This window comes from Equus asinus, chromosome 2 (assembly GCF_041296235.1).
Source record: "Equus asinus isolate D_3611 breed Donkey chromosome 2, EquAss-T2T_v2, whole genome shotgun sequence".
In the NCBI taxonomy this organism is placed as follows: domain Eukaryota; kingdom Metazoa; phylum Chordata; class Mammalia; order Perissodactyla; family Equidae; genus Equus; species Equus asinus.
The window spans coordinates 18266575-18292922 of NC_091791.1; the positions used below are offsets into that span (position 1 = coordinate 18266575).

General features: G+C 48.9%; 2 protein-coding genes across 8 annotated transcripts in view; one reads left to right on the top strand and one right to left on the bottom strand.

The window, feature by feature from the left end:
• NRAP (nebulin related anchoring protein) overlaps positions 1 to 2444 on the top strand; it is a 69631-nt gene extending 67187 nt beyond the window's left edge. For 4 of the 7 annotated variants that reach the window (XM_044750544.2, XM_044750556.2, XM_014867817.3 and 1 more), the window contains 3 exons: positions 356 to 667; positions 1449 to 1580; positions 2183 to 2444. In XM_044750544.2, coding sequence (XP_044606479.1) covers positions 356 to 667; positions 1449 to 1580; positions 2183 to 2287 — 549 coding nt within the window. In that variant the 3' untranslated portion in view covers positions 2288 to 2444. Of the gene's footprint in view, positions 1 to 355; positions 668 to 1448; positions 1617 to 2182 lie in introns of all 7 variants that reach the window. The other 3 variants (XM_070482875.1, XM_070482893.1, XM_070482877.1) reach the window with 1 other exon arrangement.
• Positions 2445 to 2595: 151 nt separating this feature from the next.
• The window catches only part of HABP2 (hyaluronan binding protein 2), a 33276-nt gene continuing 9523 nt past the window's right edge, over positions 2596 to 26348 (bottom strand). Inside the window, exons 2-13 of the mRNA XM_014867819.3 lie at positions 23377 to 23413; positions 16362 to 16472; positions 14788 to 14895; positions 13480 to 13596; positions 12392 to 12511; positions 11735 to 11906; positions 10449 to 10546; positions 9075 to 9330; positions 7828 to 7970; positions 6958 to 7092; positions 5464 to 5609; positions 2596 to 3062 (exon numbers count right to left, since the gene is read on the bottom strand). Of these exons, the coding sequence (XP_014723305.1) occupies positions 2898 to 3062; positions 5464 to 5609; positions 6958 to 7092; positions 7828 to 7970; positions 9075 to 9330; positions 10449 to 10546; positions 11735 to 11906; positions 12392 to 12511; positions 13480 to 13596; positions 14788 to 14895; positions 16362 to 16472; positions 23377 to 23413 (1608 nt within the window). The 3' untranslated portion in view covers positions 2596 to 2897. The remainder of the gene's footprint in view (positions 3063 to 5463; positions 5610 to 6957; positions 7093 to 7827; positions 7971 to 9074; positions 9331 to 10448; positions 10547 to 11734; positions 11907 to 12391; positions 12512 to 13479; positions 13597 to 14787; positions 14896 to 16361; positions 16473 to 23376; positions 23414 to 26348) is intronic.

Sequence of the window (26348 nt, forward strand, 5' to 3'; positions counted from 1 at the left end):
AGAGAGACTACTGAGAGAATGGGCCCACTTCTCTTCCTGTTGGATTATTGATTACAGCAGCAATAGTACCGGTAGCCACCACTCAGTGGGCATGAACCTGTGCCAGACGTGAAGCTCAGCCCCCATCTCGTTGAATCCTCTCACTGTTCCATGGGGTGGAGGCTCGTTCTCCCATTTTGTTAGGTGGGGAAACTGAGGTTCAGAGAGACTTAGTAACTGGCCCGACGCCACACAGCTAGAAGGTAGCAGGAGACACAGATCCCTACTTGAATCCAAAGCTGTGCCCTTAAACCACTGTTGAACATCCTGTGGACTGGTGCCACCTGTGACCCATCTCTGCTTCTCTGACCTGCAGTTCCGGTACAAAGAGGCCTTCCTCCGGGACCGGGGCCTGCAGATCGGGTACCGCAGCATCAATGACGACCCGAGGATGAAGCATTTCCTCAGTGTCGGCAGACTCCAGAGTGACAATGAGTACAAGAAGGACTTTGCCAAGAGTCGGTCCCAGTTCCACAGCCGCCCAGACCAGCCCAGCTTCCTCCAGGCCAAGAGGAGCCAGCAGCTGGCCAGCGACGTGAACTACAGGCAGCCACTGCCCCAGCCCACCTGCGACCCAGAGCAACTGGGCCTGAAGCACGCACGGAAGGCCCACCAGCTTCAGAGTGATGTGAGCTGCCCCCACCTGCCTGGCCGAGGCCGTTCCTCTGGTCCTTCCTAAGAGATGGCTGCAATCCCACATTCCATCTTACCTCTGGGAGGAGCCAGGCTGAGAGAGAATCCAGGACACCTAACACTTTAGTGCCAGAAGGAATCAGAATAATTGCAATTTATGGAGTCCTTATTGTGGGCCTGGCTCTCTGCCAAATGCTTTTCAAGCGCTGTGCCACATAGCTCTCACAACAACCCCGTTACTGCCCCATTTTACAGATGAGGAACCTGAGGCTTAGAGAGGTTAAGTGACTTCCTCAGGATCACACAGCCAATGAGTGGCAGACCAGGGATGTGAACCCCATTTGATTTGATGTGAGAGCCCACGTTCTGGATTACTATGCCATACACTCTCCCAGGGATCTTTGTAGCTCCCTAACCCAGCCCTTGAACTTTCTCTGGGAGGAAACTGAAGCCCAGAGAAGGAAAATCACGTCTCTAAGGACACAGAGCAAGTTAAGGGAGGAGCTCGGACTTGAACCACGTCTCCCCACCCTCTGCCCCCATTTTAGCTCCCATCATTGATGGAAAGATGCAAGGGATAGTGACATGCTGGCCCAGCTCACAGCACATTGGGTCCTCAAGGCCAGGGAGCTCTTACTTAAGATGAGTTAGCTCCCCTTGTCCTGGCTTTGCTGACAATGACATAGTCTCCATCTCACAGTGGCCTTTTTAAGCTTATCCGCTCTGTGGCCAAACCCTGCTGACGTATTTCTCTTCCTCCCCTCCTTCCCCCAAAGGTCAAGTACAAATCAGACTTGAACCTGACCAGAGGTATTGGCTGGACACCTCCTGGCTCCTACAAAGTGGAAATGGCCCGGCGGGCTGCGGAACTGGCCAACGCGAGGGGCCTGGGTCTCCAGGGGGCTTACGTGAGTAGCAAGCTGCAAACCCAGCCGGGGGCTTACGTGAGTAGCAAGCTGCAAACCCAGCCCGGTTGGCAAGGCCGTGGGGAAAGGCAAACTGATTGTTTCTTTTCAAACTTTATTTCTGGCCAAAGGTCAGCTGGCTCTAAAGAAGTGTGAAATGCAACTCAAGCAAGGCGCCTAATTTCCTGGGTCTGAGATGACCAGGCGATGACCCCCGGGTTAAATTCCTGCAGGGTTTTCTGTGAAGTCACAGCCATTAGTTGTGTGGAGACAAGCCTACCAGGGCTACAGCAATCCCAGGCCACAGCAGCACAGGCCGTGCTGACTGCTCGCTCGTTCCGTTCGCGGAAAGGGTCAGGGACTTGCTGTCTACAACAGTCTGGGTTTTGAACCCCACTTTGTTCAGAAGAAAGACACCACATCTGAACGAGACATTGGCTTTGCTTCTTTCTCATTCTTGCCTTGAGGATCTTTTTTCTTGGAGGAGGGAAAAGGAAGGGGAGGACGAACATCTGAAATGCTCCCGGGGCATCTTAGACAGCTTGTCCTGTGGGAGAGGGCGGGAGCTTCATTTTAACTTGGGGACGTGTGTTTGATTTCTGCAGGGGGGGCCAGAGGCTGTGGAGACTGGAGAGAATCAGAGCGGGGATGTGAACCCGGACGCCGCTGAGATTCTGCACGTCAAAAGGAGGAGGGCTCTGCTGTTGTGAGTGAGCGGCGTCCACCCGGAATTCTTGAGAGAGAAGCTGCAGAGGAAATTTGCACGCCAGACATGCTTACCTGCCTTCAGTTTGGACGAGCTGTAAAAATGGCGCACTAGCCCATCCCCTGATCTGCCTTTATTAAAATAACACCTCTCTGAAAGCAGATGGAGAATGTTGTATTTTTGGTCCTCTATCTAATACTGAGAAGTGGGTGGCTGGTTCTGTTGCGTACCTTGGGTGTCTGGGAGGAGGAATAAAGATGTAAAGTGAGTCCCACCCAAGCTGGGCGTTCTGAAATCCTGCATTTACAAATGTCCAAGGTGAAGGCAGTCTGTGAACACTGATTTTTCTAGAAGGTACACTTGTTGGAAGGGAAGCAAACATAATATATTTTGGGTTGATTCTACCGTTTCTTGGGTTACCCAGGAGGGAGCCTGATGAAATGGTGGAAATGCTGGTCCAGTACGCCCCAGGCTGGGCAGCTGTTTTCTCTCCTTAGAGCATGGACACTCCGCTGCATGGCCTCCTGGGGGCTCCAAGGGTGTCCTTTGCTGCCCGCGAGGCCTCGCCTTGTCTGGGTGCTGTGGAACACGAGCTCTGAGGTTCGGAAGACATCTTAGAAACTAGCCTCCCTTTGCATGGTGGCTTTGATCCAATTCAGGAATTTGGTAACTTCAGTGTAGACCCCTGGCTTCTTCCCACATTCCAGGCCCCAGCTCACTATCCCATAGACATAGTAGGTGCCGTTCTTCTCACAGGTCAGAGGGCCTCCAGAGTCACCCTAAGGCAAAAGGACATATGAGTTCAGCTTTGAGAATCAGAACACATTCGAAGGCACCCCCCACCTTCTGTGAGGCGATGCTAGGGGTGGTGGGGTGAATTCGTGGCCAGCTGCAATGGGCTTCTCTGGAAAGCAGTGACAGGCTCTTCCTATGTCTCACGTGACACAAAGCTCTGGAGGGAGAGAAGCGAATACCAACCCACATCCCTGAGTCAGGGAGGGCTTGGCAGAGAAGCCACAGGGCCGGGGTCACAGCACCGTGGTCCCACCCCCACCTCCTGACTCTTAGTGAGGACTCAGCCACACAGGTATTATTTCTGTGAGTTCTTAGGAGCCCTCGACTTCTTGTTCTGGCAGGGACCTGGGGGGGTGGGTGGGGTGCCCTATTTGGATAGAGCTCTCCCAGAACCCGCAGGGCGCACACAGGTGGGGAGGATGGGGCTCAGAGGCTGTGTGGCCTAGATGTTCAACATGGTGTATGGGGTTAGATGTTCTGGGTTCCAAGCTGGACCTCGGTTTCTCACACTCTAAACTGTGCATAGCAACAGAGCCCACCCCGACCCCAGGGTTCTTGTGAGGATTAATGTTTGAAAGTACGTGGAACAGTTCCTGGTTCAGATTAAGCCCCCAGTTAAAGTGGTGAGGAGGGCGATGGTGAGGAGGCGAGCAAGAGGGTGGGAGCTCTCAAACACACTGCAGTTTACGCTCTACAACGGATCGATTTTTAATGAATTCTCTCTTTTACTCTTAGCCACGACCTTATGATCTTATGGATACGTTATTTCCATTTTATAGGTTAGGCACCTGAGATGGGAGAATTATCCTGCTGCAATGGACTGATTGTTTTTGTTCCCCCAAAACTCCTATGTTGAAGCCTAATCCCCATGTAATAGTATCAGGAGGTGGGGCCCTCTGGAAGTGATCAGGCCATGAGGGTGTAGCCCTCATGTGTGGGATTTGTGCCCTTATAAAAGGACCTTAGAGAGCTAGCTCTCTCCCTCCACCATGTGAGCACACGAGAAGTCTGCAGTCTGCAACCCAGAAGAGGGTCTCGCCAGACCTTGGCCATGCCGGCACCCTGATCTCGGGATTCCAGCCTCCAGAACTGCGAGAAGTAAATTTCTGTTGTTTAAGACACCTAGTCTGCAGTAACTGGTTATAGCAACCCGAGCAGACTAAGCCACTAGGTTTAGACTAGCCTCACTAAGTAAAGGACAGAACCAGGTTTCAAACCCACGACTGTCTGTTTCCAAAGCCTACAGGTGCAGCCCTTGCAATACCCAGGCAACTGAACGGTCTGTTTTCTCTCTCCTCTTCCAGAGGCTTAGGCAAGTCACACCCATCTGCCCATAGCCCTCCTTTGAGTCGGTGGACGTCTGTGGCCCCTCAGGAAGGAACGGAGGATCACAGTAGAGCCACAAACCCTGGAGAGAGTGACTGTGATTTCCCTTCCCTAAGTGGGCTCAAGGCTCACAGATCATTTTTGGGTTCCTTTGTAGGAGGAACTAGGATTTGAATGTGTCCGTGAGGGGCTTCCTGGACAGTCACGTGCTTTGAGAGGACAAGAGGCAGAAAATTCCAAATTTAGCTGTCCCCGGGAGTCGAGGAAGGACAGCTTCCTGTGTGATGGGGCCCCTACAGAGAGAGGGACTATGGGGAGTGTGCTTTGACTTGGGCCCAGGGCCAGAGGTCACTTCAGCATCGGTAGATGGAGCCACCACCATCTCCCTCTCCAGCAGACTCTGAGTCACCACAGGCCTCAGCAGCTTGGGGGCCCAAAGGTCCTGGACTGGGGGGAACGTCAGACAGGTCCTAGGATGGCTGTGGCCACAGAGGTGCCACTCAGCCACTTAGTTTGCTGGAGCTAAATGTCTCTCTCTCTCTTTCTCTCACACAATTAAATCCTAATGATAAGTTAATATTATGGTGAATTCTCTGGGCCTCTCATCTTTCTCCTCGTAGTCACTGGTCTTTTGGACAGTTCCCTGCTTATTGGGACTTTCAGACATGCTGCCCGGCACTGAGGCCAGAAGTACCCTCTTCACATTTAAACACAGTGGAGCAAATTGCTGCTCTGCTACTTACCACCCAGGGGCTACAGGCCAAGATAATTCCTCTAAGCATCTGTAAAGTGGTGATAATGACATCCCCTTCACCAGAGTGTTGTGAGAATTAAATTAGCCAATGACCCCAAAGTGACTGCTGTGGTTATTATGCTGAGGCATCCTGGATTGATGTGGATTCAGATCTGCCAGAGGACAGATGTGTCCACCTGTGCCTTAGCTTTATGGCAGGTGGGCCTCTGAAACTGCCTCCCAGCCCAGGGCTCTAAGGGGCCTCTGTGCCCAGTGTGAGATCCTGCCAGCCTCTCCTCCTCCCAGTGCCATTCGGAATCTCTGACCTGGCAGGAGTCTTGCCCAGGCTTCTGAAGGTTTCCTGCACAAATCATACTGTCATCGATCATGTGGTCGTAGAGTCGGCGGGAGTTGCACAACGTATTGGCGATTAGCTTGACTTTGGCATCCAGGAGCTGGCGGGACCCTTCCCCTGGGGGACAGAGAAAAGAGGTGGCCTCTGTGGGGACCAGGATGGCACCTGTCCCACCAGAAGCCAGCAGTGGTAAAAAAAAGGGCTTCCAGCTTGAGTTCAGGCAAGAAGGAGTTTGCCAGGAGATGGGCAGAGAGGCCGCATCTTCCAAGGTTAGGAAATTCCTTCCAAGCTCTTTGTGTTAAGCCTTTACCACGCCTTTACAGACCTTTAGTGCTGCGCTTATCACAATACAGCAGAGTCATTTATTCCCTGCTCCGGCTCCCCAACTACACTGTGAGGTTGGAAGGGCAGGCCTGGTGTCTTAAACCCATCTTTAATTTCCCATGCCTGGCAGAGGGCTAGTGTGGAGTTGATTCTTGATGGTTGATCTTCTAGATTACCTGCTTCCCAGAGCAGACATCTCATCCCCTAAAGAACCTCTATTCTGCTCAATCCATTCTGGTCGGCATGGTGATGTTGAAAGGTTTAGATGGACTACAATGAAGATAGCTACAAAAAGCATTTTCTGGTTAACCCTAAATCCAGAAACCTTCTTTCCCAAAGTCTTGTGACAAATTTGTATATTACATTTTACTTTCTTCATGAATACAGGCCTATTTAAAGTGACTCGTGCTTTCCCATGATTAAGGACAAGATCTGGGGGGAAGAGAAATCTACTTTAAGTATTTGAGGAAGACTTGAAACACACTTCTGAATTTCATATATTAGAGCATATAATCTTTTAGTACCATGAGGAAAGTAACCCTTTGGTTACTTTCTTAGAAAAGACCAAATCCTAGAGACAAATCCATAGCTTGATTTAACAAAATTTTATAGGATGCTGGCTATGTGGGGAGCCCTGACCAAGGCACTGTGGGAGAGACAAAGATGAGCAAGACTGACTCCCACCATCCAGGGGCTGACTTAATGAACATCTCTAGAGAATTCTCTCATCTCCTATTGTCATGATTCCAAAGATAGGGGGTAAGTATGGTTATTGGGGAACAAAAACTCAGCTGTCCAAGTGACAAAGCCAAGAATCTAACGCAAGTCTGTCTGACTCCAAATCCACCTTCATTCTAATCTACCTACGGGAAGAGAATGGTCTCCATGGATACAGGACCAATGCTTGATGAAAGTCAAAGATCTAGGGGTGGGGGCCAGGGACAGACATGGAGTTCAGGGAAGACTTCTTGGAGGTGATGAGATTTAACTAGAGTCTGAGAGATGAGGTGATCTCTTTCTCTTGATAGTCCTTTTTTCAATATAACACTGATTTCAAGTTCAGAAGGGCAATTGAGTTTGACCCTTTCTTCTCTGGTTGATGTAGCTCACCTGTCTCTGGAAAATGCGTGGCCACACTCACCTGTTTCTGTAACACCCCAGCCAGAGATGTGACACTCAGTCCCAGAGGGAAAGGGGTCATCGGGCAGACATACAGTCTTCACGTATTTGGACTCCAGGGCGCAGTGACCATCCACTGGCTTTAACTTGAGCAAAGCTGGGTAGAGAGAGAAAGGTAATGACTTCCTCTCTGTCAAAGAAGCATTAGCTTCAACTTGACTGGAAGGTGGTCATAGCAAAGCCTCAGTCCCAATGCCTAAAAAACTTCTTCCTCGGTCATTCCATTCTTCTAACTTCCGCCTGAGGAGGAGTAACCCTTCGGGCTGAGAGTAATATCAAGAAATAATAGTTGAGTTTGAAATAATTTCTAATTCACTTTTTAAAAATAGGCTTTAAGGGAGAAACAAAGATATTGAGGAAGGAGGGAGAGTGAGAGGTCTGTGAAGAGAGAAACAGAGCAGCAAGCAGCTGAAGTACAGTATTGCCCGCCGGGTGCCAGATATGCATGGGGACACATTCGCTCATGTCACTTGACACCCAGGAAGCTAACAGTTGTACATCAGTGTTCCCTCTTATGGAAGAGGGAGCTGAGGCTTAGAGAGGTAAAGCTGGCTAGTCAGTGGGGGAGCTGGGATTCAAGGCTGAGCTCTTTCCACAACACAACATTCCTAGCATCTCTTCCTCTCAATTTAAGAGCTTGTGCACGTGTATCAACAACCCTAATGCAAACTTTTAAGAACTATAAAGCTCTGGAATAAATTCTCTACCTTACAGCATCTGTGAGGGACCAAAAAGATAAGAGCACCTTCTAGAACCAAACTTCAGCTTTCCATCAGTAGAGAAATCCACCCAGAACAAGACCCATGGGCGGTCCATGATAGAAGAGACTTGCCAATATCATTGTGGGGAATCTCATCTCTTTCGTTATAGTGGCTGTACTTGAATATCTTCTCCACTCCAAAGCTCTGCTCATGGGATTCTGTCTTCTTCAGGTCCTGGTCCCCTAGCACCACTTTTAGATGCCTGGTTTTTATGCTGCAAGGGAAAGTAGGATGATCAGGAAGAAGCCCTGGGACTTGAGAGACTGGAGCCAAGCCCTGGTTCGCTCCTGGTGAGCTATGTGACATTTGACAAATGACCCAACCATCTGCAGCCTTGGCATCCTCATCCGTAATCATCATCTTGCTCACAGAACTTTGCTGTGTGGTCCAAATAAGATAATGTGAGAAAACTGCTTTGTTAATGGAATAGTCTCCAAATTTAAGCTATAACTTGTATCCTGCATTTCCTGGGAGACCTCTCATTCCCCCCAGACTTTGCTAAAGAGCAGCCAATTAATGTCATGAACAAATATTCTTGGGAGATGCTAATGTTTGCATGTTCGGCCTCTCTTGAGGAACACCTCCTAGAATCCCAGAAGAAATTGTTTAATAACAAAGTGGGACTAGAATACCTTCAAGGCCATCTTCAAAACCTGGGCTACCTGGGACCAGCCCCGACTATGAACTTAGGGAACTCGGGAAGGTGGTGATTCTTCAGGCTCCCCAGAGATGCTGGCTTCTCTGAGGCACACAGGAGTCATGACACCTGGCCTGGGAGGCTCGTTGGTGATGGCATCAGATGGGAGCATGTTATTTTTCTCTATTCAGGGCAGGGCTGGAGAGGTTCGGGAAGCAGGTAGATCTAGGTTTGCAGCCGACTTGTCCACTTACTTCCCACATGATGTTAGGCAAAGTGCTAAACCTTCCAAGACTCAGGGTCCTCATTTATGAAATGAGAATAACAATCAGCTCGATCTGTCCCTGTGCCAATAATTCCTGAACATTTGCTCCATACGAAGATCTCAGCTAGGCATGAGGGTTACTACAGTTAATAAAAGATCAAAATCTATGTCTTCCCTCGGCTGGTCTTCCAGGGCATAGTTTTAAGGATTGAATGTCATCATAGTTGTGATGCACATGCTAAGCATGCTAGACATGGCAGCTCTTTTCCTTCTGGTTTCAAGGAGCCACTCTTTTGCTCTTGGAGCTAGATCAGCCCAGATCCTGCCAGAGTCACCAAGATGCTGCTCAGATGGGAAGGAGAAAACAGCCCTATAAACCCAAGTCTCCCTGGCCTCTGCTTCCAGCAGGCACCTACTCAGTGCAGTGGGCGGCAGTGAGCACCCAGCAGGGGTGGATCAGCGCTCCCCCACAGTAGTGGCCCTGGGGCATGGAGACGGTCTGCCGCAACAAGGTCTGCAGGGACGCCTGCCACGGGTGCTTGCCCGCCGTGCTCTTAAAGCCCCCATAGATCCTCTTGGCCTTCCTCCCTGCTGTCTCAGTCCTCCCACACGAGCCGAACTGTGAGAACGTGGTCAGGGGCTCTGTGGGGTCTTCCTTGGGGCCGGCAACGTCTGTGAGACATAAGAAAGACACATCACACTGCTTGCTCTCCCTCTAGATCCTCAGAAAGACCTGGTAAGAAGTATGACTGAGTCCAGCAGCTTCGCAAGTGTCCAGAGCTAAGAGTGCATCCAGGGTGGGCATATAGCAGGTGCACAATTAGTATTTGTTGAATACGTTAATTAATACACCAGTCTATAGAATTAACAATGAAGATGATGTTTTTCCTTCTTATTTCAAAACGTATCACACACACACACACACACACACACAAAAGATGTGTGTAATAGATAAATCCATCACTGGGTACGTACTTGACTATTCATTAATGCACATGTATATTTTGGAGGTTTTTTCAGTGTATAGGGGAGCATATCTAGAGGAAGTAGAGTGAGAGATATAAGATATTTGCACAGATAACTATCATACAAAGGAGAGAACAATAAGTGTTGCACTGAGTAGTACCCATTCCATTCCATGGGGTTTTCAAGGAGGGAGAGATTGTACTTCACTTGGTAGATCATGGAGGACTTCCTGGAGGAGGGATGACTTGAGATAGTTCTCAAAGAAGGGTTGGCTATGGACAAGAGCAGATATGGGATGGAGTATTATAGACAGAGATGACCATAAGAGCAAAGGGACAGAAGTGAAACTGTCCAGGGAGGTAATCCCATTGATCAGGGTGGGAGGGTGCATTGTTCTAGACATGGGTAGAGAGGTGGGCCAGGGTTGCCTGGCAGAAAGACTGTGAGGCTGGAATTCAGTCCATGTTGCGTCCTGAGAAGCTATGGAGGCCAAGCCAATATTTTATCACCATTGTACACTGAAGGCCTGGCATAGTGCCTGGCACACGGCAAGCAATCAATAAATATTTGCTGATGCACTAACTGGGAGTCAGGAAACATCAGTTTACAGTCGGCCCACTGGCCTGAGTTTACAAAGGTATCCAAGCCTGCTCAGCATCCCGAGAGGGGAGCAGAGGATCAGGCAGTTGGGTTGCCAATGGGATGGCGATTGGTAGAGCAAGGGTGGTGGGAGGACGAGGGTGGGAGAGATGGATGCCAGGAACATCTGTCTATGGATCTGCAACCTCCCCACTACCCAGGCCTCCAGACAGCCATGGTCTTACCTAAGGCTGAGCAGGCTGAGATATCACAGTATTCCCATTTCACTTTCCCATGGTTTGCTTTAATGAAACACCAGGGCTTTTTGTCTCCATCGGGGTTTCTAAAATAAAAAAACAAAATAACCCAGGTCAAGGCTTGGTGAACACACAGGACCTCATTAAAGGACCTTTGCATAAAAGAGTACCAAGTTCTTGCCCTCCCCCTGGGACCGCATTCCATTCCCTTCCTCCAACAGGTGAGCAAACTCTGGCATATAAGGATGGGCACAGTTTTTTGGTAAAGCCTTAACTTCCAGAGGAGAATCCCAATGACCAGGAAGTACCACAAGCCTTATACCAGATCCATGGGACATATCAAATTGTTTGCAGGAAAGGAAATGAGATTCCTGTTGAAGATCCTTATTTGTCAAGAAAGTAAAATGACCATAGAAACATGGTGAGAGGAGGGCTCCCCTGCCCAAATTTCCAAATTCCACGCTTGGGAATTCTCTGAGCAAGGCCGCCATGGGGTCACCCTGAAGACAGCTCCTTGATGGGAACAGCTCAAGATGGGTGAAAGTGGAAGCTAACTTGTGTTTTGTGCAAGGAAATCCTCTTGTTTAGTGGAATCAGTTTAAAGGCATACCAAAAAAATCCCTGCCCCTTGATTGCAGATCATGTATGTCCTTGGCCTTGTTTAGACATTGGGAGGAAGCCAACAGAATGGTCTGGAGGCAGCAGAAGGGGAAGAAGGTAATTAGTCATCCCCAGGAATAGAAGTGGCATTATCCTTACTTGCGAAAACCTGAACATCCTTGTAGCAGAGACTACGATGCTCATAGACATTCCCTTTTCTCCTCTGCGTTTCTCTCTTGAAGTTATGTGGGTCTATGTGAGACTTTTTTTGGCCAATGAAATATGTTTGTAGAGATGATGTGTGACTTCTAGGTTGAGGCAGTAAAAAGCTCACACTCCATTTTCCAGTCTCTCTCTTCCCTTCTTGGGTATTTGAGCAACTTTGTGGAGCTAAGAATCTCCCCTAGTCCCCACCCTACATGACACATGTATCATTAGTGAGAAAGAAACTTTGTTGTATTCAAGCCACTGTGATTAGGGGGTTGTTTGTTACAGCAGCATACCCTAACCTATCCTGAGCAGGAAAACCTCCCTAGAAAGAAAGCTGATGAGGTCAGTGCTCCATTCCAAAGTTTCTCAGCTGGCCCAGGAAAACTAGGAGGAGGGGAATGGACAAATAAACCCTGACACTGACAAGCAGTCAAGACTGAGCACAGGAAGAAGATAAGTTTTACCTGCAGAAGTTGTGCTCCCCAATCCCATGGACCTCAGCATTCTCCATAAACATGTTGTAATTCTCCTGCAAGAGGAGGTGGGAGTTCCAGTAAAGGCATAAGTGCTGGTTGACTGTCCTACTCATTTTCCCTCGGTAAGAGTAGCCATCACCAACATAGCAGTCATCAGAACCTCGGAGAGAGCAGGCAGGGATGTGAGAACTGAGAGCAAATGGCATGCTGCTCCCGAAGAGGACTTGGCAGGTGTATCAAGTGGTGAGAGGATTGGGCCTGAATATTGATCACCCTGAGATTTCACCACAACGTCCCAGAAGGAAGGTGACTTGAATGTTCCACATTCAACCCAGTTTAAAAACATGAACTATTGTGGTTGTGGCGGGTGCTTTAATTGTGGCTCACACAAGAACGGGTGGCATGGGTTGAGGCCCAGGGATGCCCAGGTGTGTTTGATTTGCCTGCACTGCATCCAAGTTTATTCCTTTCTTTACACGGAGCCAGACAAACCCTATGCCCGTAGGTCAGAAGGCTGAGGCAATAGTAGAGTTTGGAAATCTTGACTTGAACCTCATTCTGGCAACAAAACTCAGAGAGACAAGGATTACAGAGGCCTCACTTACAGCCCTGAGTTTCTGATGAAGTGGTGGTTGAGACCCCTACCTATTTCACAGAGTCTCCCCTGGAACCCATCGGGACAGGTACAGATAAACTTGGATCTCCGCCTATGCCGGGAGCAGGTGCCACCATTTTGGCAAGGATTTGGCTTGCACACAGGAACCACTGTGAACACAGGAAGTGAGGCCAGGAAGGCTCTTCAGAAGCAGTTGCAGCTACATCTGAGATGACGAGGAGATGTGGGTGGGACTCTTCTGGTGTCCATCCTTTCACAAAAGATGGGTCACCAAAGGGGAAAGACAGACTCACTGACGCTCTAGTAAATATACACACAAACCTTAAGAACATAAATAAGCATGAATGAAGCAATATGATGGCGGCCATGCAAAAAAGAGTATATAGTCATGCGTAGCTTAACAACAGGGATACATTGTGAGAAATGCATCATTAGGCCATTTTGTCATTGTGCAAACATTATTGAGTATGTTTACACCAACTTAGATAGGATAGCCTACTATACACCTAGGTTCTATGGAACTAACCTTATGGGGCCACCATCATATATGGAGTCCATCGTCAACTGAAATGTCGTTATGTGGTGCATGACTGTATAAGTAGATGGGTCACTCAGGAAGGAATAACAAGAGGCATAGCCTTAGCAGGAATTTGGGGGCCTGTCTGAGCTAGAGTGAAGCTCGGTTCTGTCCCTTGATAGCTGTGTGACCGTGAACAAGTTAGTTAACCTCTCTGAACTTCAGTTTCTTCATCTGTAAAACTCTTCCTTGCAGTGTTTTTGGGAGAATTTGAGAGAGAAAATAAATTTCTTGGGACAATGCCTGACTCATAGCAGTGACTTAATATAGATTTATTACCCTACATGGCCCATTCCAGGAATAGACCAGGGCTTACTTCCTGGAGGAAGTGGGTTTCAAGATGCTTCTTTCTGGATGGGAAGGGACACAGATCAGGACTCTCTAGAGATGATGAATCTTAAATAGTCCTAGTTAAAAGGGCCATCTTGGATGCCACTAAAACATCGGATGTATCCAGACTGCCACACAGTAGGACGCAGACACCTCAGGCACAAGCCAGGATAGAGAGAGCCTAGCACAGAAGGGGCCTCCAGCACTTACCTGTGGAGCAGTCTTGACCCGTGTAAGGGTATCTGCAGGCACAGTGGTAGTAGGGAGGACTCTGAGTAATGAGACATTCACCTCTGCCACAGGAGTTGTTCTTGCACTTGCTTTGCACTGTAGGAGATCCATAGAGAAGTAGGGCCAAAGTACAGGACATTATTTGGGGATACCTGTACACTACAACGTTTGGGGGCGGGGCTGGCTGAGAGGGTTTGTGCCCTTGTCCATGGTCCTGAAACACCATGCTACCTCCTAGACAAGGCTTTTCTCTTATCCTTGGGTCATGGATGATTGCTTCCCAGTTCCTTCCAGCGCTTACAGTCTTTATTATTGCATCTTTATAAAAGTTTTAATAATTTTTACACCTTCAACAAACAAATAGGGCTGCAATTTGAGTTTCTCCATTTCACAGCTGATTTTATATTTCATTTACAGTTTTGTCATTCTTCCAAGAAAGTGAGGGACGAACCTGGATACTATGCTTGTGCCTGATATCCCAGATCACCCTGAAATATTTATTGAAGGACGTGTAGGATTGAAAATGGAAGGAATAAATGAAGAGGACACAGAGGAAAGAAGTCAACTGTAAAAACCTATATAAAGACCCTCACTGCTTCCCCCACTCCAGTTAAATGGTTGCTAGGTGGAGCAGAATCCAGCTTCTATCTAGGGGTGCAATTAGCCCATAGAGCTCTATTCCTGATGCGTTATTACATAGCCTCATGTTATGCCCACAAGAGGTCACTAAAGGAAGGCACAGCTTTATCAGAATCTCTGAGCGAGGATGGCAGGAAGAAAGAACATGGAGCCAGGAGTCAGGCACCAGGGCTCTAATTTCTGTTCTTCTCCTAACTAGCTGCGTGACCATGAGTGAGTCCCCTGAACTCTCTGGGTTCCCTTTCTCTAACTGGGTTGGTTGGGCCTTTTGTACCCTGTGATCCTTCCTGCTCTCTCATTTGAGAACAATATTTCTCTGTTGTAGTCAGTCTAAACACTCTAAACAACAACAACAAAAGTCTTGAGTTTGTAATACATCTTGGTTAGAATCCATCTTTTTTCTCCTCTTAGCCTCAATGTTCTCATCTGTAGAATGGACATACTAGCCCTATCTAACATGTGGGGGTGAGGATTCAGTGGGATGCTGCCTGTGACCATGCTGAGGAATCCATTATGCATGATTCAACATGTGTGGTTACAATCCTTTCCATGGGACCCCTCGGCCCTTCCTTACTCCCTAGAGTTGGAGGAGGGACAGCCTCTTGTTCAGCTCGGAGGGCGGAGTGAATCCAGTGAAGGTGCACTCACCGTTCTGACACCTGTTTCCAGAGAAGGGTGCTGGGCAGCTGCACGTGAAGGTGTTCCCATTGACGAGGCAGTCCCCACCATGTTCACAGGGGTTGGACAGGCATGGATCTAAGACATGTGGACAGAGGTCAATGTTTGCAATGAACAGCAGATGAGAAGCCCCCTCTTGCTCATTGAATTTCAGTGTCCTGCCCAAATGAGGAAGTAATCACATAGCCAGTGATTGGGGAAAGGGAGCTACATGCATTGCCTCTAAAGAGCAAGGAAGACTGCAGTCACACGGCCAGAGAGAGGGATTCAGGTTAGCAAGAGGACAGGCGGGAAAGAATTGTGGCTGCCTCTCCTCGGCCTGGCTTTGGACGGGGCCTTTCTCATTGAGAAACTCCTCTTTTCCATCATCAGTGTTTTTCTCCTCCCAGTCTCACTGGGAGTGCCACAGGGTCTGTCTCTGATGCTGAAGACATTTCACAAGCCTGAAGACCTCCCCTACTCCCAGGGCCCGGGGGTGGAGGTCAGGACTGGGGAAAGAAAACCCACCCCTAATGAAACACAGGCTTTCTGAACATCAGGAAAGAAGACCAAAGGCAAGAGGGTGACAGAAGAATTGACGGCGAGGAGGAAATGACCCAGTGGCCTTCATCTTTCTTCAACTACTTGTTCAGTTAGATTTTGTCAGATTTCATCTGTGTCTCTGGCTTTTCATGGTTGTCTGAATGGATCCTCCCTTGGGGAATTCTTTATCCTTCTGTTCACACACATTGTTCTTTGGTTCAGGCACTAGGATCCCTGGGCCTGGCTCTTGTTTTGATGGTCCCTTCTGATGTTCCCCTGATGCCCCGTATCTTGGCCCTGCCTTCCAGGCCACTTTGCACAGTTACACAGCTTTTATTCCAGCTGCTAAGTGCTTTCCATTCCTTCTCCTGGTTTAGTCACATGGCTTTGCTTGGGCCTAGCTTCTCATTTTCCTTTCTGTCCCATTGCTTGGGTTAAGTAGCCACAAAAACAAAAACAAACGTAGTAGAAGCACATGTGTGAGTAAATACACATCCACACACATGCACATCCTAACAACTGTGCAAAGCTTCTGAAGAGTAAAAAAGTGAAAGAAAAACACAGTACAAGTGGAAGGGAAGAAAATTTCCTATGCCAAATTTGTGAACACTACAATCTGATGCCTAATGCTAACTTAAACTCTTCTTTGTAATTAGGCCCACCTGTAATCAGAGCCACGGGAATGATTTTGAACATGACTCCTATTCACGGTGTTAGGAGACCTGGGGATGAGGCACTAACTTGCTGTATCAACTTGGCTGAGTCAACTCCTCCCTTGGCCTCATTTGCTTCATCTATCACTGGGGATGAAGACACGGTTTCTAAGAACCACCCGCATCCTCATAGTGTATGATTCTACCTGAAAAAAAGCCAGTCTAATTAATTTCTTCCATATCTATTTCACGATGCTGGTCAGAGAGGAGGAAGAGAGAGAGGCCCTTGCATATGTCCATGCATAAATTCCCCTCCAGGTGCGCTGCCCTCCTCCAAGGAGGGCCCCCCAGGGCAGCTTTAGTACCTACCATCCTCTGTGTAATACCAGTCAGGATTCTCAGGGTTGGCAAGAGTGCTGCTGGTGCTCTCTTCCTGGTCGTAATACTCCTGGCTGTTCTCATATTGGTCTGGGGTCCAATCTGCACAAGTGGGAGCAGGACAGAGGAAATCATCATCATTAGACCCAAATAAAACAACATTTTACTTTGTTGAATGCCCTTTTTCCCAAAGATTTAAAAGTCCTGAAGGAGGAATCGTGTCTTTCCAGCTCCTCACGCTGATGGGGTGGACAGAAGGGGTCAGGTATCAAGCATTTTTGTTTGGAGAGTGTTATGACCCAGCCAGGCAGTGTGGGCATCGGGCAGGGTCAAGAGCACCTGACTGGAAAGGGGCAGATGATGGAACTGTGACCTTGGACAAGCCAACTGTGTTCTTGGTGCCTCAGTTTTCTCATCTGTAAATGGCAGGAAGATGATTGGGGCCCAGAAGGTCTCCAAGATCCTACAGGAGAGCTGCCCAAGGTCAGATCCAGTGGCACTTGAGTGCCTTGTTCAGTGGTTCTGTGAATGAAATTTCTTGATGGGACTGTATTTAGTCACTTCAGCTTAATGAGGTCAGAGAAACTTGTCACCGTCCTCTTGGTTGCAGCATCAAACTTCTCCCAAGTTATATCTATAGAGTCATCGTTAACAGCTAATATTTATTGAGCCTTTACTATGTACAAGGCCTGTGCTAAGCACTTTATAGGAACCATCTCATTTCATCCTCATGAAAATCTAGGAGATGTATTGTTATCTTTACTTTTAGTAGAGAAACCTGAGACTGAAGAGGTTAAAGAGGTTTGCCCAAGGTCACACAGCTAATAGACGGCAGGATATGAAGTAACACAGTTTGCCTCCATAGAACCCCTAAATTGCAGCAGCTCAATGGCAACACTCTGCTGCTTCAACTGGCCTCTTACGCTGCCTCAGATGCAGCTGCACTTACCGTTGGGAACGGGGTTCAACCATCCCCACTGCATATCCAACCTGCTAATGAGGAATCGCAGAAGGACAACCTTGAGAAGGCCCATGGACCTTGCCCACTGAATAAGATGGCATTGTATGGAGTTGCCCATGGTTATAAACTCCACATTAGGCCAGTCCATTGGGAAGAGCCAGTGTGTACAAGGCTGGACTCAAGCCCTTTGTTGTCTTGGGGCTTGGAAGATATTGGTAGCTCTGTGGCTCATGGAGAGAAGTTTGGGATTTTAAGAAAGTTGGTTGACTTTGCTCTCTCCAGCTGGTGGGAGTGTGGCAAGTAGGCAAGTTGAAGCTGTTAGGAAGCCGTCGGGTGATGTATATGATAATGAGGCAGGAGCACATGCAGATAGCCGACTTGAAAAGGCACTCCCACCGAGCCATCAGCTGGCTCGAGGATGGCGTTTTACCTAAGCCTGATTATCAACCACATTATCTTCCTCGTCTCTCAGTCGTTCCCTTATAGTCTTTATCTCTTTGGCTTTTGAAAAACCGACTTTTGCACAATGGCTGTTTTATATTTCCCATTAAAATGGAACTATCTTTTTATTTCTTTTTTGAATACGCCAACTCTGGTTCCTTGCCAAAGTTTCACCTCATTTATCACAGTGTCAAGTCAAGACTCCCTCTGCTTGCTCATTATTTCTCCTGAGCTCCTTTTCCCCACTATGAAAATGCTCCCGGAGGAGGCCACCTCTCCCGGGACGAGGATCTAGGTTGAAGATAAGGCCATTGTCTTCCTGGAGCAAATAAAGTTTCTTTCCATCTAGTGTGATAAAGCAGAGAAAGAGAGTGAGAAAGTGGGAAAAAAAATGTTTTTCTGAGTTTGACATGAAAGGTTTCAAACTGACATTTAGGAGAGACAATGGGGTTTGGTAAGGAGATGACTGCAACGTTTATTTATTTCTTTCTTCTTTGGAGAATTTATTTTTGTTTTTCTAACAGTGGTTTAGAGATAAGTGCCTTTACATTGCTCCTGTCATTTCCCCCATCACTCCCCCAGGTTGAGGGTCAGACCGGCTAACCTTGGCTAGGCCATTGAGAATCCTCCCCTTTGCATATATTTGAAGACGGGGAAGAATTTTACATAGATGGAATGATGTGACTTTTCCAGCTGACGAGGGATGGAGGAAATGTCTGCTGGAGGCTTTTGACTTGAAACCAGCCCTATTACCAAGGCAAGAAGTCCCTGCTATTCTCCAGGGCCCAGGGTCCCTGGTGGAGGTGGATAGAAGCAGTGCAGGCTTGGCAGCCCCAGATCACCAGAAGCCATCCAGCTGGAGGGCTGTGCAAGGGAAGGCACCTAACCCCCTTACGCTTAGGGGGGCTGCAACGTGTTTTAAAAGTGCTTTATAGGAACATCATCCGGGAGGGTTTCTCCACCTCCAAACTTAAAGCTTATTTTGTCTTTCCTATTCTGCTGGCACTTAATCCCATTGTTTATGTAAGAAACACATGTACTGTAGACCTACAAAGGGCCAAGTATTATGCTAGATGCATGAAGGCATTGGGAATAGTGGAGAGTTATACACCCAAGAGTGGGATATGGCCTCCAGGCAAAGGAGCCTCTAGTCTGGTTTGAGTGGGGGACGAAAGCCTGCCCAGGAAAGAGAGGAAAGGGTGGTGAAGAGGTAGGGGAGCTGGAGGTGGCCACGTTGAGGCCTGGGAGCCTCGAGTTCCACGCTGGCCCTCAGGTGTGATATGAGCCAATCTGCTGGGAAAAATGGCCCTGGTTCTCCATGCCCTCATACCCACACCTTTTGCAATGTGACTTTGCAGCTCCTCCCACCAAAAGATGGAATCGATTTCCCTACCCCTTGGGTCTGGGCTGGCCTTAGGACTTGCTTTGGCCAATGGCTTGTGGTGGAAGGACAGTGTGCCAGCTGACAGTGTGCCTAGACTTCAAGAAGTCTTGTGTACTTCCTCTCTCTCTTTCCTGCCCTCACAGACCCCTGTGGCCACCATGTGAACAACTCTGGCCTATTGGACAGGAGGATAAGAGAACATGCGGGGCTGCAGCAGACCCAGTGCTCCCACCCAAGGCCTCAGTCATATGAGAAGGCCCAGACAGTCCACAAGCTGACGGCTGACACAGGAGGAGGCCCAGCCGAGATCAGCTGAGCCTGGTCCAGACCAGAAGAACCACACACTGAACCCAGTCTAAATTGCCAACCCACAGAATTAATATCTAAATACGTGGTTAGTGGTTTAAGCCACAAAGTTTGGGGTAGTGGACTATGCAGTAATAACAAGTGGACACAAAGGGCTTGATGGATATTGGGTTGCCAGTGGGATAAGAATGTTAACTACTAGAGCGTTCCTCAGTGGCCCAGGTGGCTGCAGAGTTTTAGGTTTCATGGCTGGATCTCAGATGGCACCTCTCTTGTGTGTTTGCATTTAACTTGGTTGATCTGATTGGTTTCCTCCAACTAGTTAGTCGGTTTCTTAAGAGCCAGGGCCATGTCTATTCCTCTTTCTACCCCACAGTGCCCAGCACAGAGCCCTGTAGACAGTTCTATGTGTGGACAGATCAGTTTTTCCCTCTGTGGCCACCCCTCGCTTCCTACTGATTGACCAGCACACAGTGGACACACAGCTCTGCCAGCAAAGCTGTGTCTGTTGGGAGCAGAGGAAAAAGGCAATTTGGGAGAGAAACTATGTGAGATCTGGGTCATAGATATTTGGTGAAGAAAACGCATGATAAGCTCTGTAGAAGTCTGGAAACTTGTCCAAGCGCTTTCCTGGGTAGAGAGGGGGCTGCAGCCTGCATGAAATGTGGTCCCATTGGTCGATTAGAAAAACACTCCAGGCTCAAATACAGATAATCTGAGAATTTCTATAGGCTATGGAAAAGGTGGGATCTTTGTGGGAAGAATGAGGCAGCTGTCAGAGGCATTTTATATTCAGTATAAAAAGCAATCCTTCTGGATTTGTCTGTTATCAGAGTCAGTTTCTAGAATTTATCAGGAAGAATAGTGAGAGTGTCCTGAGTTAACCCAAATGACCCTAGTAATAGGTTTGTATCTCTTGAGTATTTTCCATGTATCAGATGCTATACTAAATAAATGTGGTTGCCCATAATCTTATTTAACCTTGAAACAACCCTATGACATAGGTATTATGATTCCTGTTTTACAGAAAAGGAAAAACGAAGGCAGAAGGAGAGGGCATCGAACCCAGGTCTACCCCACTTCAAGTCTGGTCTGCTTTTTTATGGGCCTTGGAGCCTCCTGTGGGGTTGAATTTCATGAAATTCCATGGGTTTTAGCTCCAGGAAGTAACATGCACTGGGAGATCTTTTTAAGCTCATGCCCCAGGTCCCTCGACCAGATTACCATGGTCCATACCCACGGTCTCTCGGAAGAACTCAGGGTTCCTGTGACGGAGGCTTTGCAGCTGCTCTGGTTAAAGAGCTTGCCAGATGTGTGGAACGGAATAAAAATGCCTGGAATGCTGTCCCTGTTGGCATCATCCATCACCATGGCACAGACGGTTCCTCCGAGGGCCTCCCCCAAACCCCAGCCCTGTCGGCCTGCATTTGACGCTTCCAATCGGGCTGACAGGGTGAGGCCAGTGGAGACCCCACTGGAAGGCAGCAGGACCGCTGATGGATGGGCTAGGCCTGTGTCGCCGGGCAGAGCCGAGCCAGCTTTGAAGAGGCATTTCTGCAGGCCTATTGGCTGTCACGTCACCTGTTTTGGGGAAGTGGGCAGGGCCCGTGGTGTTTGATGGCCACCTCCTCCGCCGCCCAGTGGGGACTGTGGCTTGGGCACCTTCTCCTCCAGCAACGCCCTCACCATGCACAGTCTCCAGCAAGACCAACTAAAGCGGCAGCTTGCCTGTGGATGTGAGCACAGCGTTTCCTTAGCCACGCTATTGTCCAAAGCTGCCGGGATCTGACAAATTCCATCAAAGCACAACCCCCGAGTGAAATTAAATCAGACACTAATGGGGGTGTGTTTAAAACCTAACCTGCTCTCTGCAGAAAGGCCCAGTCACTATATCCCACTCTGCTCCACAGCCAGATGCTGACAGAACACCTCGAGACAGACTCGGGAGACCAGGCGTAGCATGCTCCAGGGTCCCTTCATCTAGTCACCAAATTATCAGTAGCTATTGGCAGAGTTCTTATAGAGCCCTGAATCTCAGGATGTTAAATCCAACACTCTCCCCTCCCTACTAAGTGTTTTTTAAGCCTGTGCTTAAATACCACCAGTGATGGGGAACTCACTACCTCCTAAGAGCCCAACAGCCCATTCAGATTTTTGGACAACAGATGATTAGGAAGTTCTTCCGGTTTGCAGATCAAATCTGACTCTATAGTTTCCAATCTATTTAATTAAAGCTAAAAGGCTTATAGACAAATAGACTGTGTCCACTCCCTTTTCCATGCTCTTTTCTCAGTAGGGTCACTGCTTACAGTTGTTCATGTTGTTCACTGCACAATTCCAGCCTACCATAACTCATAGTCATTGTGGATATCTTTTACAACTTTCTGGCAGATGGCATTAAAGCGTCATGAGGTAAAGACTCCTCTAATTCCCACAAAGTCCACCTCACGGACAAATACTTGAAGAGAGTGAGGTCCCTTGAGTCTTCTGTGCTCATGTTTCTTCCACTGTATGATCCCACAGTTCTGCAGCTCCATGTCACAGACGCCCAGACCAAAGCCACCCCTTTGATGAGCCTGAGCAGTTTGTGTTGAAGGCTGGGGAGAGGGTGGGTCTTCCAGCCTCTTGGCTTTTGACCCGCCCTGGACTCCACGTGTGGATACTGGCGTGGCCAGCCAGGGATCCCTCTGAAACGTGGTTCTTCCAAGGAACTGAATTATGTGTTGTTGAACCAAACAGTTTCCTTTGCTTTGGGGAAAGAAACAGACCCTCTTATGCATGCCCTACTCATGCATATTTCTGTCCAGTTCCACAAACATTTCCTGAGTGTGTGGTGGGACAAAGGCCAGGCATCTCTTGCACAAGTCTGTCTGCCCCCCGCCCCCAACCCGGGGCTTTGCTACAGGAGAATATTGACTGTCAGGTGAATTTGGCCCAGCTACAGCCATCTTTGCTCCAAATAAACCCTTGATCCCAAGTTTAGTCGTGCCTGCAGTCTCCTTATGCCATCTGCCTGGCTCTTGTCCTCTGTGGGGCCAGCCCAGGTCGCTGCCTGTGGGGGACACTGGCCTCTGCCCCGATCAAGTAGGGCGTGGAGCTTTCTCCCTTGGGTCTCGGAGCTGCAAAGGGTGACCCAAACCCAGAGTCAGAGCCCACGAGTAGATGGTGTGGCTGGAGGGAGCAGCCCTGCTCCTCCTCGCTCCCTGAGGCCTGGGCGTAGCTGAGGGCACCAGGCAGAGGCAACAGGAAAGGGAGAAGGTAAAGGGGGGAGTCTGTGAATGACAGAGCCCCTGCAAAAGAGCAGGGCTCACTGGGTAGTGGATGCATTGAGTCTTCAGGAAACAAACCAGGTGGGGGTCCTGGTGGGAGGCCATCACCAGGGGTAGGTCAGCCTGGCGGCTGCCTGCATGGCACCAACACCATCCTCTCAGCATAGAGGTGCTGGCTCCCCACTCAACGGGGGTGCAGCAACTGGGGGTGGCACAGGGTTGGCCCACTTGGAGCCAGGCATTGCACAACGACACCCTCACTTTGAGTTGGCCTTGTCATCTCATCTCAGCCACTAATGGGCTACGTGACCTGGGGCAAGTTGCTTCCCCTCTCGGGCCTCGGTTTCCTCCTCTGTAAAATGAAGGGGTTTAACTGCACCAGCAATTTTTCCCATGGAGTCCTGAGACTGGGCATCAGGGGGGTCCACGGGCAACTCGAAATTGCGGAAAGCATTGCACATATGCAGGGACATACAAACACCCAGGAGTGCGTTTTTCTGGGAAAATTCTAGAAGGAGTCCATGACACTTCTGACCCATTTGAACCCTGAGGTTGCTCCAATACTTACATGCATGGGCCCCCTTTCCTCCACCCCAGAGCCAGCCTGTGGTTGGTGGGGAGCCCGAGGGCCATCCGCGCACTCACCTGGGTCCGGGTCTACGAGCAAGGACATCAGGGAGAACTGAAAAACAAAAGGACACAGAGCAGCACGAGGGTGAGTCCACTGAGCTGGCCAGGTGCTTCCTGAGCTCCTGAAAGTTGAGAAGTGCCTTCCCTGGGGCCATATCCAGGGTACAGGGGCAGTGGGTGCGTTCTGATGGCTACAGCTGGAACCACGTTGGAGGAACAGGTTGGGGCCTATTTGAAGATGTTCCCTCTCCCCTTCCTGGCTGGCTGAGCATACAAAGCATTGTCTTTTCTCATCGGTCTGGATGTGTGGCACTTGCACTTACTGTCCTCATGTTGGAACCTGGCTGCCCAGGTATTGACAATCTTGTTAGTTACTACGGTTGGCATGCACTGAGCATCGCCTCTCTGCCTGACTGTGCATTGTTGCATTTAATTCTTAAAACAGCCCTACCAGGATGCTTTTATTAGCCTGTGTGCCGGTGAGAAAACTGAGGCTCAGAGGTCACACAGCTGTGATAGAATTCAGATTCACGCTCAGGTCTAGGTGATTGCCTCGGGTGACAGCTCCTTGGGGTTGGAGACGGACACTTACAACACTCCAAGGACTTCCCATTGTTATTGGAACAAAATGCAAACTCCTGCCAAGACCCAGAAACCTCCTCCCATACCTCTCCCTCCCACTGCTCCTTGCTAATCTCCAGCCACACCTGGGTTCAAAATGGCACTAGCCAAGCTCCTCCCACCTCAGGGCCTTTGCACTTGCTGTTCCCTCTGTCCGGAAAGCTCCCCCCTCACCATCACTAGGTCTCAGCTTAAATGTCATCTTCTCAAGGAGGCCTTCCCTGACTCCTCCATCGGTATGACAACCCCTCTATTATTTTGTTCCTCGTTCCTTTCCTCCATGATCCTCATTATAGCATGTAGTTTTATATTTGTTTGCATGCTGTCTGTCTCTCACAGAAGACTCTGTCCTCTGGAAAGGCTAAGATTCGTCTGTTTCATCACTGATGTATTTACCCCATACCGAGCATAGTTCTTGACACGTGGCACACCTCAAAAAGTTTTTGCTAAATAAACAATGATATAATGAGTTCCTTTTAGAATGCAGTACTTACCAGAAGAAGACAGTTGTACTCATTTAATAGCTGGAAAATTTTCTTTCACTTAAATCACAGGTCAGCAAACCGAGGCCCTTGAGCCAAACTCAGCAGTTGTGTTTTTATAAATAAAGTTTTATTGGAACACAGCCATGCCCATTTGCTTATGGCTTGTCTATGGCTGCTTTTGTGCTGCAGCAGCAGGGTAGTGGAGACAGAATGGCCCCAAATATTACCTATCTGGCACTTTACAGACAAAGTTTGCTGACCTCTGATTTAGAAAAGGAGAGTTCCCTCACCTGACAGGTTTCCCTTTGCGTCTTGGCAGCCAAAAGGCTGCAGTCAATGTGATCACCTTCCTGGTACCCACTTCAGTCTGGGCAGTTCCGTGTATTTTCTTCCTCTACCCTCAGCAGAAGTTTTAATTTTCTACTTTACTGTGGGCCTCCTTAGCCCTTCTGGGAATGAGGCAGGTGATAAATTAGGAAGGAAAGGTAAAAAGGAAAGAACGCATCCTGACGTGATGCACCAAGGGCACGACATCAACAAGGAGAGTTCTGGACAACAATGCTCATCCTTAAGCTCCTCTGAGGAACACGCCAGATCCAACGTGTGGGCATTCGACAAACGACTAGCCTGGATTCTGCAAAACGTCAGCATCATAGAAGACAAAAAAGGATGGGAAGACCGTTCTTATTCAATGAGCCTAAAGAGACACGACGACTAAATGCAGCATGTTATTAAACACAAGTTTTTAGAAAATAGCTATAAAGGTCCCTATTGGGACAATTGGGAAATTTAAAGACAGCCTTATATTAGAGAGTACTACTGTATCAATGTTGAATTTCTGGAGAGTGATGATGGTGTTGTGGTTCTGCAGGAAAATGTGCTTATTCTTAGGAGGGACCTGCTGAAGCAGTGAGCGTGAGGTCTGCAATTTAGTTGCAAATGATTCAGCAAACCAACCAACCAACCAACCAACCAACACCACAAATACATCTCCATACATGCGAGAGTGAGCGAGAAAGTAAATGAGGCAAGATGCTGGCTGTCACATCCAACTGGGGGGATGGTATTCAGTGCATTATTCTTTCCTCTCGTCTGTAGCCTTGACAAATTACACAAGATAAAGTTGGGGAGGGGAAAGGAATGCAAAGAAAGGAAGAGAGGCCATTTGTTGTCTGGACTGGGCCTCTGTTTAATTGCCCTATGGTCCCCCTGTCCTATTTCTGCAGGAAATGGACAGGGGTCAGTGTTTTATTTTGGTGGGGAGAGGGTTTGACGGTGGGGAGCCCAGCAGAGAAGGGGCAGGTTCAGGCCTCAAGGGTGTTCCTGGACCTGAGGGGCATCTGAAGCTGACTCCTCTGGGCTTGAGTGTCAGGACGGTGCCAAAGAAGGGGTGAGAGAGGGCCCCAAGCATGGATGTCACTCCTCCTTCAGCCTCCCCTCATCTCAGCCAGTCAGCTCTGCCTTGGTCCTGGCCCTTGGCCCGGCCTTGTCTTCCTTCCATCGAGCTGGTCTAGAGGGCAGGGCCTGTCCTTCTTTGTCTGTCTTCACCCAGCCCTGAAGAGATGCCCGCCTGAATTCTCCTGTTTGAGCTGAATAGTTCAAATAGCTGAATTTGGTCTGTGCCTGGCCACCCTCGGCCCTGAGAAGTGGGCAGAACAGGAGAGAGGACTTCGGGGAACATCTTTCCTCAGGGCCCAGTGTGGAAAAAGCCCTCCAGGACCTGTGCCTGGGCCAGAGCTCCAAATCTGAGCTCCAGACTGGGGCCTGAGGGACAGCCAGGTGCTGTGCTACCCGTGGCCAGCAGGTGGCGGACGTGCCCTTTGCAGCAGCTGGAGCTCAGAGGGAAACCAAACAGCGTGAAAGCTGGACCTTCCGGGTCGG